Source organism: Mesoplodon bidens (assembly GCF_964165515.1).
Source record: "Mesoplodon bidens genome assembly, chromosome: 12".
NCBI lineage: Eukaryota > Metazoa > Chordata > Mammalia > Artiodactyla > Ziphiidae > Mesoplodon > Mesoplodon bidens.
Window position 1 is genome coordinate 50,512,426 of NC_138168.1, and position 15,951 is coordinate 50,528,376.

The 15,951-nt window shown below is 32.1% G+C and overlaps 1 protein-coding gene across 1 annotated transcript in view; it reads left to right on the forward strand.

The window, feature by feature from the left end:
* KPNA5 (karyopherin subunit alpha 5) overlaps nt 1-12,868 on the forward strand; it is a 39,464-nt gene extending 26,596 nt beyond the window's left edge. Inside the window, exons 10-14 of the mRNA XM_081250533.1 lie at nt 1,048-1,126; nt 3,044-3,169; nt 3,753-3,880; nt 6,632-6,810; nt 12,046-12,868. Coding sequence (XP_081106659.1) covers nt 1,048-1,126; nt 3,044-3,169; nt 3,753-3,880; nt 6,632-6,810; nt 12,046-12,233 — 700 coding nt within the window. The 3' untranslated portion in view covers nt 12,234-12,868. The remainder of the gene's footprint in view (nt 1-1,047; nt 1,127-3,043; nt 3,170-3,752; nt 3,881-6,631; nt 6,811-12,045) is intronic.
* Nucleotides 12,869-15,951: the final 3,083 nt, after the last annotated feature.

Sequence of the window (15,951 nt, forward strand, 5' to 3'; positions counted from 1 at the left end):
TGGCTTTCATCATAAAGAGATAGATATAGAAAAAAATGTATATGTAAATACATGTGTATGTATGTTATGTGTCCTCTTAGGGGCCTGAGAGCAGTGACACATCTGTACTAACAAGATGAGCACACCAAATGCATAAATCTTGGTTTTTAAACACTATTCTCCACCACGTAGAGTTAACAGGTTCTTGAAGAAATGACTAATCCCAGGGCTGGGACTGAGAAAAAAATAAGATGAACCCAGAAAGTAATGAGTGCTCAAAGAATAGAGAAATGTCAAAAGGACACAGAAGTCCACTTGAAGGGACTCCTATTGCTTAAACCTGGGATGATTTGAGCATTGAAATAAATTGTAGTAATATAACTTATTGAATAAAATAGGAATCCATGAGTCCACACTAAAATAAGTAGATAGATCAATAGATAGAAAAGACACATAGTTGAAGTGATAGTATTAGAAAATCATCATGGGCAACAATACTAATAATTATTAATAATTCAGACAATAAATATCAAGATATGCTAAAACTCGTGGTGAAAGCAGATTAAGGAATGGGATTTTACATGGTCTAAAAGTAGTATTTCTTCACAAAACAATTATAAAGGGAAAAACAGTAATGTTAAAGTGAAGAAATCTGGGAGACACCATCTTAAGTGACCAGAGGCTAGTGCCACTATAATGGACAAAATAGATACCATATGCCATCCAATACTATGTAATGAAAAGACTATATAGCATTTGTGACATCTCAGCCAAAAGCATATAACTTGGTCTTAATCACTGAACAACAACAACAAAAAACAAATAACTAGCTTGTGATTGTCAAAGGGAAAACTAAGGAACTGTTTTGAGTTGAAAGAGACTAGAGAGACATGGGTGCAACACATGATTCTGGGTTAGATTCTTTGTTATAGGAATATTATTGAGATAATTAGTAAAACTTGAATGGGATCTCTGGGTAGAGAGTATGCAAGAATTTTCTGTACAATTTTTGCAAATTTTCTGTAACTTTTAGTATAGTATGTAAGTTCATATTTTTATTACTTTTAGGCACAATGATTATAAAGTTGTATCACCTGCATTAAGAGCAGTTGGTAATATTGTGACTGGTGATGATATACAAACACAGGTGAGTTCAGACTTTAATGTGATGAACTGGTGACATAATGAACTTTAAGAAGTTTATCATGTTTCATACCACTTGATTACATATTAATCAAGATGTTAGCATTACCATAATTATGCAGGCATCTACAGTGTGACAGTAAGCATATTTTTGATAGTAAGCAATTCATCTCAGATACCTCTATCTGAAAGCACTATCCTAGACCTACATCGATGTAAAGAAGTACAAGATAGGAGTTCGGCTCTTCAGGGGTTTACAGTTCAATTGAGGAGAAAATATATATTGAAACAAAGCAAATTACCTGAGGTAGTATGTTTGCTGAGAACTGATTTGTCAGTAAATAGTATAAAAATTTTAAAAAGAGATCAGTGTGCTGAGAAATCTTTGTAGATTCCATAAAGGAGTTGGAACTAAAGCTAAATCTTATAAGTGGAGAAGAATTTCAGCAGACTAGAAGAAATTCATGTGACTGTAGGTACAGAGACAGACGTGTGAGTTATGTTTAAGAAGCGTTAAACTTGACTGGTAAAGAAACTGCTAGTGAGATGGTGATTGATTATAAATAGGTTAAAAGTGGGGTTGGAAATGGAAGGGCCTTTAATAGTAAATTGTAGACTGATTATGAGAATGGAAGGAAGGATAGCAAGGAAACATTTCCAGATTAGTAACTCACTCTGTGTGTGTGTGTGTGTGTGTGTGTGTGTGTGTCTTTGTCTGCCTTTGTCTGCCTGTCTTGGAGGATGGTGAGGTGTCAAAAACAAAAGGTGTGTTGTCAGATTGACTTCAGATGTGGGGTGGTCTTCCTTGAAGACAGAAGCTTAAACTCTGAAACATTAAATCCTTCTTTGTTTGCCATCATAAAGTAACCTTTTTATTCTAATCTACATTCTTTCAGTTTTAATATTTTAAAGTCATATTTAGGTACTTATTTAGGTACTTTAGTTATCAAACAGTAGATCTTTAGAAATTGATAGTTATTAATTTAAAATAGCTCTTTAAAATAAAATGCACTTCTAAACATACACTGTTTTCAGCAGAATTTTGGTGCACTGCTTCATATGTTTTTCACCAAGTAAACTTAATGTAAATCATTGTGGGTACTGTGGAAATGGAACATAGTTAACCTTGCCATGGAATAACGAATGTAAAGAGACAAAGCAGACTATACTTACTTAGAAAAGGAAAATGGAAAATGGAACAGTAAAAATTTTAATGAAACAAACAGACTTATACACATTAAGGTTTCGTAACAGTTATGGAATTAGATACTTTCAGACTGTTTGAGATATGTTGATAGATAGATATATTTTTCCCTGTATATTTTTTTCATTTGGCAAAACTTAGAGGATGGTTGTTGACCAATCACTAAATCTCTCTTCAAATAGTTGTATCAGTCGAACTCTGAATGTATTTGTAAACTTGAAGGACATACCTCTGAATACGCTGCTTTTATTTGCAGATGAGTGGATTGAGAACAGGGCACTTCACTACACCAACATTGAACAACTTCTGGCAAATTGGGAGGGTAGAAGACAGCAAGTGCTTAAGTTTTACTTTGAGAGGAATTGCTTTTTTCTTTTTTCTCAATGCAGTTAATGATTTTTAATGCAGAATGATTTTTGTGTTTCTAAATAGTATTTTTTTTGAAGTTTTGAATTTTATTTTTTATACAGCAGTTACTTATTAGTTATCTATTATATACATATTAGTGTATCTATGTCAATCCCAATCTCCCAGTTCATCCCACCACCACTACCACCCCCGCTTTCCCCCCTTGGTGTCCATACGTTTGTTCTATACATCTGTGTCTCTATTTCTGCCCTGCAAACCGGTTCATCTGTACCAAATAATTAGTATATTTTTGTGTAGTTTTTCTCCAATAAAACTTTCTATTTCCATTTTTGTTGTTGTTTGTTTTAGGTAATTTTGAATTGCTTTGCGTTACCCTATCTCTTACACTTATTGTGTAGCTCAAAGGAGTCAATCAGAAAAGAAGCCTGCTGGACTGTTTCAAACATCACTGCTGGAAATAGAGTTCAGATTCAGGTAAATACCTTTCAGATCTGAAAAAAACAGGAAGATCTCAGGAGTCATTTTGGACGAAAGTCAGCATTTTATCGGTGATTTTTTTTAGTGAGTTACTAAAAAAAGGTTCTTAAAAGATTCTTGAAAAGTGTTTTAAAGAACTGGACTTTCCTCCTTTAAAATAATAACATTTACTTATACTAGGCATTCTAGTACGGTGCCTGACACATAACATTTAGTCTTTAAAAAGGGATTGAATTTCATTAGGCTTAAATATAAGTTAGGCAATGATCTTCCTCTCAAAGTTTTTAAATAATGATTTATTAGTGTCCCATCAAGCTCCTTGAGTCATTGATTACTAATGCATTTTGATCAATCATATGCTGGTGCTTTATCATCTTTAAAATTTATATTCTGCTAATATATTCTCCAGTCTTAAAAAGAAAGTATGTGAAAGTTTGTTGGAAGATTGGAAATAAAAATATTTCCAAAGGTGTTTCCAAAAAGTCTGACATTTTAAAGCCAACAAGTTTCAAAATTCATCTACTTCTTAATATTTTTAAAATAGTATTTGTATTGATTATGATTATTTTTTTCTCCTCAGGCTGTTATAGATGCAAATATTTTTCCTATATTAATCGATATTCTTCAGAAAGCAGAGTTTCGCACCAGGAAAGAAGCAGCTTGGGCAATAACTAATGCGACATCAGGAGGCACTCCAGAACAGATAAGGTGTGAAACAGATTTTTTAAACTGTTTTACAAATGTAAATAGGACAAAATTTCAAATAATGCATATTTTTTATTTGTTGATGAAACTAAAACATTATTTCTAAGTTAGTTTCATAAGCATTTCTAATATGAAATGACAGCATTTGTTATATCAGTTATTCATTCACAGTGGTTTATTTTTTTCATTTAAAGTATAATTAACATCATTCTCCTTGGCAGACTACTTATGAAAAATCAGAGGTTAAAAAAATCTGAAGAAGAAGCCTGTGTTAATTTGAAAAATATACTATCATGGGCATTAAGTATTTTTTAGGCCATTAAAATCACAGGCATGTAACTTTATAAAATGGCTAATAAATTTAAATATCCACTTATTTAAAATAAAATTGAAATAGACATTCCTAATTGGTTGTTAGCTTTACCTATGGATAGTATCTCACTTGTATTTTTCCATAAATTATTCTTTTTTTTTTTTAGGATAGCTTTTTGATTCTAGCCTTTTATTGTTTATTTATTTGTTTCTTTTACTAACAATATAAATAATAGCTATATGGGCTTTGAAGTCAGCCTGCTTTCAAATCCTGTTCCTTCAGTAAAAGATGTGTGACCTTTACAAAGTCATTTAGTCTCTCTAATCCAGTTTTCTTCATTTTTTAAATGGATTCAATAATGGATAGTACCTTGTGGTAGTATGTTGACAATTAAATGTAATTCATACATTTAAAGTGCTTTGGCATGGTGCCTAAACATTAAGGTCTGTACTAAGATTCGCTATTATCATTAGTATAATTTATTATAATTTTTGTTATCACTTCCTAAATCTCTTTTCATCTTCTGAGTTCACTCTTTTTTTTTTTTTTTTTTTTTTTTTGGCTGCACCTTGTAGCTTTCGGGATCTTAGTTCCCCAACTAGGGGTGGAACCCATGCCCTCTGCAGTGGAAGCACAGAATCCTAATCACTGGATCGCCAGGGAATTCTCTGCTTTCACTCTTTTTTCCTTGATAGCAAAATTCTACTTTGCAATTCTATAAAAGCCTGACTTCCTACAGAATCTTCTTGTTCTGAGGATCCCTTCATGAAACTCGGGACTTTTTAGGTTTCTTGAAGTGACTATTTAGGAAATATTTTCTAATGCATATTTGATTTATTTCTTAATTTATAAAACAAGAAGTCAGGCTGCTATACCATTTTACAAATCACGTAGAGGATTTTGAAATCTACTTATTGGGAGATCATTGTCTATTATTGCCTTCATTTGTACTGTTATCTTCTTTTCTCAGATTCATATCTCTACATGTTGATAACATCTGTCTCTGCTTTTTATTTTCCATTCCTCTTCTTTGATTTAATTAGTATTATTTTCATTTCATTTGTGTCATGAATACAAGCAGTAATAAAACAAAGTCTTTCATTTGTTCTAACTTGTATTTTTTTTAATGCTGGTGTTACTTTTATCTGCTTAGGGGCCCAAAGTTTGTCCACCTATAAACAGTTGTATTTTTTTCAATTTATTTTCATCTTTGTGTCTGTTCTGTATATTATTCCTTAAAATGTATTAGTATGAATCAGGTGTCCAAACTGAGATCATTATTTTTCTAGCCAGTTTTCACCATTTCATTAACTCTACATATATGGGAAGAAGTCTTGATCTCAGATAAGGTTCAGCATGCATATCACTAATATTTACTGAGTGCCAGTTGTTGTGCTAAGTCGTTTCAATTATTGAGCATCAGCCATGCATCAAATACTTTCAAGTATTTTATTTACTTTAACTTTATAACTCTGTGAGATAGTTATTCATTCAGCAATTATATTTGATCAGTCACAGTAATAATAGTATATGGCAAGTGAGTGCTCCAGTGAAGGTATGCACATTTAAAAAAGCCAGGGGGTGGGGGGATGGAAACTGTTACTGAATACCTGCAGTATTCTCACATCAACCTTCTGAGTTTGGTACTATTATTATTCCCACTTAAGATGTGCAAACTGAGGCACAGAGAAGTTACTCAAAAATCAAACAACTAATAAGGAGTGGAATTAGGACTTGAAGCCATGCAGCCTGGCTTTAGAGCATATTTAATATGGACTTCAGGACATGCTTAATGTGGACTTTTTGCCAAGTGAACAAATCAGTTACTTTAAGGAGCTAATAACAACTAGAAAAGGAAAAAAGCATTAGGAAATGAGTAGAATAGTTTTTGTGATCATTATTTATTAAAATTATTCACAACATGGCCTGTTTTGCTCCTAGAAGCCTTCTATGCTTCTGAAACATAGCAGATGTTTTAGAACATTAACTACAATTGTTTTTGTGGGAAATTTCCTGAAGTTTGATTTAGATGTCTCTTCTCCATCTTCATTTCTACCTACCCCCATATGACTCCATGTGTTTCATGGGCTAACTAACCATAAAAATCAAAATCAAAAATAAACCTTGAGCCCATTATTCTTAGTGCGCATATGCTATGCAAAAACAGGTGTAAGTACAAGTTTGCATGTATTTTTTTGTAATATTTGTAATACCATTTATTGCTAATTATGTTAAATTATGAAACTAGGAGAGTAAGAATTTTCAGGTTCCTATGTAAGTGAAGATTTAAATTTTTTTGATGTTTGAGATTGTATAGGAATACTTAATTGTTTATGTAGCATTTCGCTGAAGAATATTTTCATGTCATTGCTATAAATAATATTTATTTAAATCTTTTAAAATGTTTTTTCTGCACTTTTCTTTTTTTAATTACTCTGAAGGTATTTGGTAGCCTTAGGCTGCATTAAACCACTTTGTGACCTGTTGACTGTTATGGACTCTAAAATAGTCCAAGTGGCTTTAAATGGACTTGAAAATATTTTACGTCTTGGAGAACAAGAATGTAAGCAGAATGGAATAGGCATTAATCCATACTGTGCCCTCATTGAAGAAGCATATGGTAAGCAGTCAAAAATTTATAATTACTATCAACTTTTTAATTGAGATACAAGTGATATATTACATTGGTTTCATGTATATAACATAGTGATTCAATATTTGTATATACTGCAAAATGAGCATAATAATTTTAGTTCATGTCATGAAACATAGTTAAAAATTTTTTTCTTGTAATGAGAACTCTTCAGATTTACTCTCTTAGAAGCTTTCAAACATACAATACAGTATTATTAACTATAGTCCCCATTGCTGTACATTACTTCCCCAAAGCTTGTACAAACTAGAAGTTTGTGCCTTTTGGCAGCCCCTTTCACCCATATAATTCACCCCCCACCTGCTGCCTCTGGCAACCGCCAATCTGTCTGTGCCTGTGAGCTTGTTTTTTGTTTTTTTGTTTGTTTTTTTAGATTCTACATATAAGTGAGATTATACAGTATTTGTCTTTATCCTATGACTTGTTTCACTGACTGTAACACCCTCAGGGTCCATCCAGGTTGTTGCAAATGGCAAGATTTCCTTCTTTTTTCTATGGCTGAATAATATTCCACTGTGTGTGGAATGAATATATATATATATATATAATGTTTATGTATATATATATATATATATACATATACATTTTCTTATCCATTCATTCTTTGATGGATTCTTAGATTGCTCCCATGTCTGGGCTATTGCAAATAATGCTGAAGTGAACATGAGGGTTCATATATTTTTTGAGTTAGTGTTTTCATTTTCTTCAGATAAATGCCCAGAAGTAGAATTGCTGGATTATACAACACTTATATTTTTAATTTTTTGAGGAGCCTCTGTACTGTTTTCCATAGTGGTTGCATCAGTTTACATTCCCACCGACACTGCACAAGGGTTCCCTTTCTCCACATCCTTGCCAACACTTGTTATCTTGTCTTTTTCATAATAGTTATTCTAACAGGTGTAAGGTGATATCTTCTTGTGGTTTTGATTTGCATTTCCCTGATGATTAATGATGTTGAGCATCTTTTCATGTACCTGTTGGCCATCTGTGTATCTCCTTTGGAAAAATGCCCATTCAGATCTTCTGCCCATTTTTTAATTGGATAGTTTGGTTTTATGCTATTGAGTTGTATGAATTCTTTATATATTTTGGATATTAATCCCCTACCAGGTATATGATTTGCAAATACTTTCTCTCATTTCATAGGTTGTCTTTTCATATTGTTGATGTTTTCCTTTGCTGTGCAGAAGCTTTTTAGTGTGATGTGGTCCCACTTGTTTATCTTTGCTCTTGGGGTCTTTTCTTTTGGCATCAACTCCAAAATTCAAAAAACCATCACCAAGACCAATGTCGAGGAGCTTATCGCCTATATTTTCTTCTAGGAGTTTTATGGTTTCACATGTTACATTCAAGTCTTTAATCCATTTGGAGTTAGCTTTTGAGTATGGTGTAAGATAGTGGTCCAGTTTCATTCTTTTGCATGTAGCTATCATTTTCACAGCACCACTTATTGAAAAGATTGTCCTTTCCCCCCATTGCATATTCTTGGCTCCTTTGTCATAAATTAATTGACTATATATGTGTGGGTTTATTTCTGGGCTCTCTATTCTGTTCCACTGATCTGTTTATATGCCAATACTACACTGTTTTGGTTATTATAGCTTTATAATATAGTGTGTAAATCAGGGAGCATGATGCCTCCAGCTGTGTTCTTCTTTTTCAAGATTTCTTTGGCTATTTAGGTTCTTTTGTGGTTCTATACGAATTTAAGATTAATTGTTATATTTCTGTGAAAAATGCTGTTGGAATTTTGATGGAGATTGTATTGGATCTGTAGATTGCTTTGGATAGTATGAACATTTTAACAGTATTAATTCTTCTAATCCATGAGCACAGAATGTCTTTCTGTTTATGTGTGTCTTCTTCAGTTTCTTTCATCATAGTTTTCATTGTACAGGTCTTTCATGAACCTCCTTGGTTAAGTTTATTCCAAGGCATTTTATTCTTTTTGATGGAATTGTAAATGGGATTGTTTTCCTTATTTCTCTTTCTGATAGTTTGTTATTAGGGTATAGAAATGCAACAGATTTTTGTATATTGATTTTATACCTTGTGGCTTTACTGAATTCATTGATTAGTTATAACAGTTTTTTGGTGGGGTCTACAATTTTCTGTATATAATATGCCATCTGCAAATGGTGACAGTTTTACTTCTTCATTTCTGAATTGAATGACTTTTATTTCTTTTTATTGCCTAATTGCTCTGGCTAGGACTTCCATTACTATGTTGAATAAAAGTGATGAGAATGGACAATCTTGTCTTGTTCCTGATCTTCGAGGAAAAGCTTTCAGCTTTCCACTGTTGAGTATGATGTTACCTGTGGGCTTGTCATATATGGCCTTTATTATGTTAAGGTACATTCACTATATACCCACTTTGTTGAGAGTTAGTTCTTAATTATCTACCATAGGCATTTCCCCCCTCTAATTCTATAAAAATATTTTGTGTAAAAGCAGTATAATATTTTTGATAGCTTTTTTTTACAGTTACCCTTAATTCTATTATCCTAACAATTTCTTTTTATTATTTACCATCCTTTTTACATGGTCCTTATGCAGAATTAGTTTACATTGATATAATTGCAGTCCATGTATAGTTTGGTGTTCTACTTTTAACATTTTGGAGAAATTTTACATTTTCTCCAAACAATACATAATTTCTATGATTTGCAATAGCCACATAATGTTATAAAAAGAGAATGTTGCATGCTGTTTTAGCCATATTAAGTGGGGTTTTAGCCACACTCTTGTAGTTGACCATTAGTTTGTTTCCAATTCGTTATGTACTTTACATATGCCAAAATAAACATCTTTCTGATGCTTATTTTAAAATATTTTTATTAAAATTATATTATTAATATATTTTAATATTTATAATATACAAATATACAAAATAATAATATACAAATAATACAAAATATAATATTTATTAATATTTTTCTTCTGTTGAGTTAATATTTGGGGATAAAATTTCAGGAATATTATTGCTGAGCTTGGGCACAAACTTCTTTTTAAGTTTTTCATATGTTTTCTCATTTTGCTTTCTGAAGGCATGTTACTCGGCAGTGTCACTGCCTCTTACTTGTTTTGTTGATTTTGCTAATTTAGCCAATGTAAAATGGTACCACCAAGTTGCTTTTATGTGTTTCTTGTTTCATTTCATGTAGAAAGTGGTGTGTATTTTCTATGTGTTAGTGTATTTCCTTATCTCAATTACATCTTTATTATACTTTGTCCAGTTACCAACTTGTGTTTTTTTTGGTAAAAATTTGAATTAATTTTATTTTATAGTTTATTTTAATACAGCTTTTCTCCCATCCTTTTTACCTTTTTTTGCGGTACGCGGGGCTCTCACTGCTGTGGCCTCTCCCGTTGCGGAACACAGGCTCCGGATGCGCAGGCTCAGCGGCCATGCCTCACGGGCCCAGGCGCTTTGCGGCATGTGGGATCTTCCCGGACCGGGGCACGAACCCGTGTCCCCTGCATCGGCAGGCAGACTCTCAACCACTGCGCCACCAGGGAGGCCCCCTTTTTGCCTTTTTAATTTAATGAGATAAACCGTGTTCTTTTTTTTTTTTTTTTTTTTTTTTTTTGCGGTACGCGGGCCTCTCACTGCCGCGGCCTCTCCCGCTGCGGAGCACAGGCTCCGGACGCGCAGGCTCAGCGGCCATGGCTCACGGGCCCAGCCGCTCGGCGGCGTGCGGGATCCCCCCAGACCGGGGCACGAACCCGTGTCCCCCGCATCGGCAGGCGGACTCTCAACCACTGCGCCACCAGGGAAGCCCCAAACCGTGTTCTTTTATAATTAATAAATGGTTCAGCCTAATATTCTATTCCTTCAAAGTTTATAAAGTCATTGTCCTCACAGAGATTTGATGAAAATTATTTTATTTATTGGCTAGATTTTTCTGATTGGAGTCTTAAAATATTTAACTTAACTCACATGGAATTTATTTTAGGATAACACATGAATCTAAATCAGTATTTTTTCCTCTCAATATATTTCCATTAAATATTCACTTTCTGTCTTAAGCCCTATTATATTATATGGTTGAGTCAAGCTTTTATTTGTGATTCTTGAACCAAGCCTGGGAGACCACTTTGCCTTTATTTCAAATTATATAATGTCAATGGTTAAAACATCATATAAATAAAAGATATCAATCACTGATTTAAGAATATTTCCTCACTACAATCATTATTTTGATCCCAAGTTATACTAGAGTTTAGGCTATTCTATGATTGTATATAGATATGACTACTTTGCTTATTCCTTATATCCTGCAATCATATAATTGAAGAGGTTTATCTGTAATAAGTGAAAAAGATTTTTAGCATCACCCAGACTTATATGTAGATTATTTTCTTGTAAGCAAGAAAATAGAGCGCTGTAGATTCTCCTTATACTATCGAAATGAGCTTTTTCAGTTTCACTTATAGGCTGTATTGGATTTGCAAATAGTATTCATTTATCCTTATTGATACCTTTTGGCTCATTCTGTGAGAGAACTTGTGTGGTAGCTTGCTTGTATTTTAGTTTTTTAATTTTTATTTTGTTGCTTTCCCTTTTTGTGCTTTTTATTTAGCACAATTACTCTGGAAACAACTTGTGGAGTTACATAATGTAAAACTGTCATTTTAAAATTCAGAAACTAAAGTACAGAGGAACCAAACTTATTTGGGAAAAATCACACAACTAGAAGGGTGGAGTCTATGATCTTCCTACTCCCCAGCCTGTGCTTATTCTTCATACCACATTGCGCCATTCTTTCATTCTTGAAGTATAGGGCATAAGTGTTGGCTATCAGTATGTGCAAAAATTAGATAAAAGTTATGATATCACTTATATGTAGAATCTAAAAAATACTACAAACTAGTGAATATAATAAAAAAGACGCAGACTCTTATAGAGTAAACTAGTGGTTACCTGTGGGGTTGTGGAGTGAGAGGTACAAACTATTGGGTGTAAGATAGGCTCAAGGATGTGTTATACAGCACAGGGAATATAGCCAATATTTTGTAATAACTGTAAATGGAAGGTAACCTTTAAAAATTATATTTTAATCTTTTTAATTAGATAACAATAACAGTCCAACTGCCAGTGGACTGATGGATGCTATTGATTCATTATTTTGACTTAAATATATGTTGAAATTTGAGTAACAACTTTGTTTTTGTACATATGCTTTGCATTAATAGGCCTGTATAAAATCGAATTTCTGCAAAGCCATGAAAATCAGGAAATTTACCAAAAGGCTTTTGATCTGATTGAACATTACTTTGGTGTAGAAGATGACGACTCCAATATCGTACCTCAAGTGGATGAAAACCAACAACAGTTTGTATTTCAGCAGCAGGAAGCACCAATGGAAGGGTTTCAACTTTAACTTGGTAGGAGGAAAAATTAATGGCTAAAAAGGGTAGCTTCAGATATCTCCCCTTTCTTGAAATGTCATTAGGAATATTTGATGTGTTTTTATGTAGAACAAAAAAGAAAGACGTTAATGCACTTTTAAAAAGCAAAACAAAACAAAAGTTTCCATCCTTATGCAACCTTTTATTATAGTTTTGTTGTTATTTTGGTGTGCCTGTATATATGTCTTTCATTGTTTTATCTTTTTTTGTATCTATTTGTGAACAGTTAAATACATTATGAGATTATTTAATAATATAAGCCTGAAAAGGAAAACTTTAGTAAAGTATTACAATAATGGTTCTGAATTTTTCTAGCATTCTTGGAAACTGCACATTAGCAGTACAGCTGTTGATAATTGCATTTTGGCAGTAAGTTTGACATGCCCATTCTTTACTAAATCTACCTCTCAAAGCAAAAACAAAACAAAAGAGCTTCAGAAGCATGAAACAGAGAAAAAGCTAAATTAGAATGTGAAAATAACTATTACCTTAAATTATAAATCACTGTGCTATAGGTTATACTTTCCAAAAAAAAAAATTACAACAGAATACCTGTAAAAGTCACTTATAAAATACAGAAGAAATATTGTACTGATAATCAATTAAAATGTGGCAATTGTGAAGAGAGAAGCTGTTCTTCATGTTGAACACATTAAAATGATTATACAACATTTAAATGTTTGTGTTTTTAACATATAAATGCTATTATATTAGTATATTTTGTATTTTGACCAAATATGCTAACATTTTTGAAATAGTGTTTTATTATCTTTTCACTGCTCATTTTAAAGAGCATCATGATAGAGATGCCATCATGAATCTAAAGTAGTGCTGCATAGCAAAAATAATACTGTATTCCTTTCTCTGATTTTTCAGAGCAGTAATTGAAAAGTTTCACTTTCTATGTAATAATTAACTTAGATACTTGAATGGCAAAATTCTCCTGAAGAAATCACCTTGTTATGTGTTAAATTTTATTAAATGCACTTAATGGTTTGGACACAAAAGGATGATATTCATGAAAATTACTAAGGATTCTTTAATTGGTTGAACCCTATATTAGGATTTTTTCCCCCTTTGGTGATCCTCAGAGGGTCAAACTGCTGCTTGTTAATGAACCATCGTATTAGATTACATTTGTATCAGATTCGTCAATATAATGTATGTGTTTATGTATTAACAGCAAAAACCTCTTCATACTGTGAAACTTTAAAAAAAAGTTTCAATAGAAAATTATATATATATATTTATTTACAGATACATATATATGTGTGTATCTGTGTGTTTTTCTCACAGTACTATACTTGATAGTTTTCTAAGCAGATATGGTACTGTTGAATCAGTCTTTTCATTATTATAGTTATGTGCAGGCTATTTACATTTCCAATTGTATACCTAAAATACTTGTTTAAAAATTAGTTTACTGATGTTTTAAGATGGGAACTAAAAGCATTTTTTGATATGATTCATAGTCTATTCTGTAAAGAAAGATTTCATTTATGATAGCATTTATAATGTTTCTGCTGGAAATCAGAGGTATGTTACAAGAAGAAAATGTATATAGGAGTACTTTTAAATAGTATGACACTTTGTAAATTAAATATCATGAAACTAAGCTTTTGGCAAGACACTTAAAAACCTACAAGCTATAGAATACAGGTTTAAATGGTGTCCACAATGCTGACTGCATCTGCCAAACCTCTTTTATATTAAGTAGAAGATTGTATCTGTGCCCTTTTTATTGTAGTAGAAGTTATGAAGTTCAGTATATGGATATTCAAAAGAACAGGGTAGTTATATTAAAGATCACCAAATTGATGGTGAATTTATCAGATAAACACTTTTTTGTGATGCAGATAGTCTAAGTATCAGGTGACAGGGTGTTCCACTCTTTCTAATCAATTGAACTTGTTAATGCAGCATAATTCATAAACTAACCAGCTGTGCCTACTTTTTTTTTGAGGACCCTGTAGTCACATTAATAAATCTCTAAGCTAAGTCTTTCAAACAAAATAGTTCTTACAGAAGGAAAAATAATAGAAATAATAGAATGACCTTTGAGGGGAGGATTTTTAAATTTTTGCCAGTGAAACAAGCATTATATCTCTAAGTATAGAATTTGACCATATTTTAAGCTTTATATATAAAATTATATTTAATTCATTGGATCTGTTACTTGGGTAATTAATTTGATTAGATTTGAATGCAAGGGGTAATATGTAATAGTTGGTGTGGTGATGACTTTATTGAACCAATACTAGCAAATACTTCGTTCCTAAAAATTTTTTTAATATGACTACTCTTTTCAAATGTACTATTTTAAATGCTCCAAAATGTATTTTCATTAATCTTCACTGACCCTTGTGGGAAAAATTTTCTTTTTTCAACTTGCTTTCCTAAGATTTATTATATTTTAATCCGAGAGAAACTGTGCCAAAAAACAAAAGGAAAACATGTTGTAAGAGGGCAATGCATGCAACATTAATGTAAAAATCAAGTGAGTACTTGAAAGAGTCCTTTACATTTATTTAATTAAATTCGGTATTTTATTTTTGTCTGAATTTGAATTTTTACTAGCTAATCTATGCAATTATGCTTACTTGTTTTATATTTGTAAATACTTGACTCAATGCCCTGGGGTTTTTTTTACTCTAAGTTTTATTTTGAAAATTGTTACTAGAACTTAATTTTTAGTGTCATTTTGTTCACTTGCTGGTAGCACTAGAACAAGAAAGCAAAAAATAAAAACCAAAAAAAAGTGATAAAATCTGTTGGCACAGAAACAGCATATCATTTGGTAACTGTAAAACCTATTTGCAGATAAAGATTGATTTTTTTGGATAAAGGACTTTTGTTGGACAAAGCATTACCTTTGCCTTCATATTTTTTTTTCTCTCAAGGAGCATTATGGAAAAAGTAATTATAATACAAAGTCTTAGTGGATTTTTGTTGCTGTTCTAAATTCAGCAATCTACTGGCTGCTTTGTGAAACTGTGAAATCAAAGTAATTGTTGTTAACCTTTACTCATTTTAGTTCAGAGCATTACTGTTTTATGAAATGTAACATATTAGGAGCCAATATGATGGATCTCTAAAAGGATAATGCATCTTTAAATTCTAATTGGGAAGTGGGATGAGGGGAAGATATTCTTGCCAAACTAAATAAACCAACATTTGAGTAGTATGCAATATTATGAAATGTTACAGCACTATATTAAAAATAATAAAATACTATTTTACAGTTGCATTTATATAAGTGTATCTGTTTCATTTGTTTTCACTTATGATTGTATATGCCTAATAAAGCAAAGATAGATGCCCTGATTCATTAAAATTCCATCCCCTTTCTAAAACCAGTAAGATTTCATTGGTAGCATTATCTGATAAAGTAGTATGTTGCTTTTATTTTACAACTTGTATATTCAGCTGTAACGGGGAACATATCCAATTTATCTCTGTAGCTCAAGTCTTGGCAGTTAGTGGGACATTCACATATTTCAACTGAGATTATTTTTCCTTTTCTGTTATTTTAATGCAATACAATGCATTTATTTAAGGCTTAGAGTTTTAAACCTAATAAATAGGAGGGAATGTCTGATTTAACTTTCTTAATGTACTGTGAAACACAAAATCACACAGTAGCCAAGCTTAGGCCCTCCTAGCTTAGTGTTTTTTTTCTTCTTCCATTAC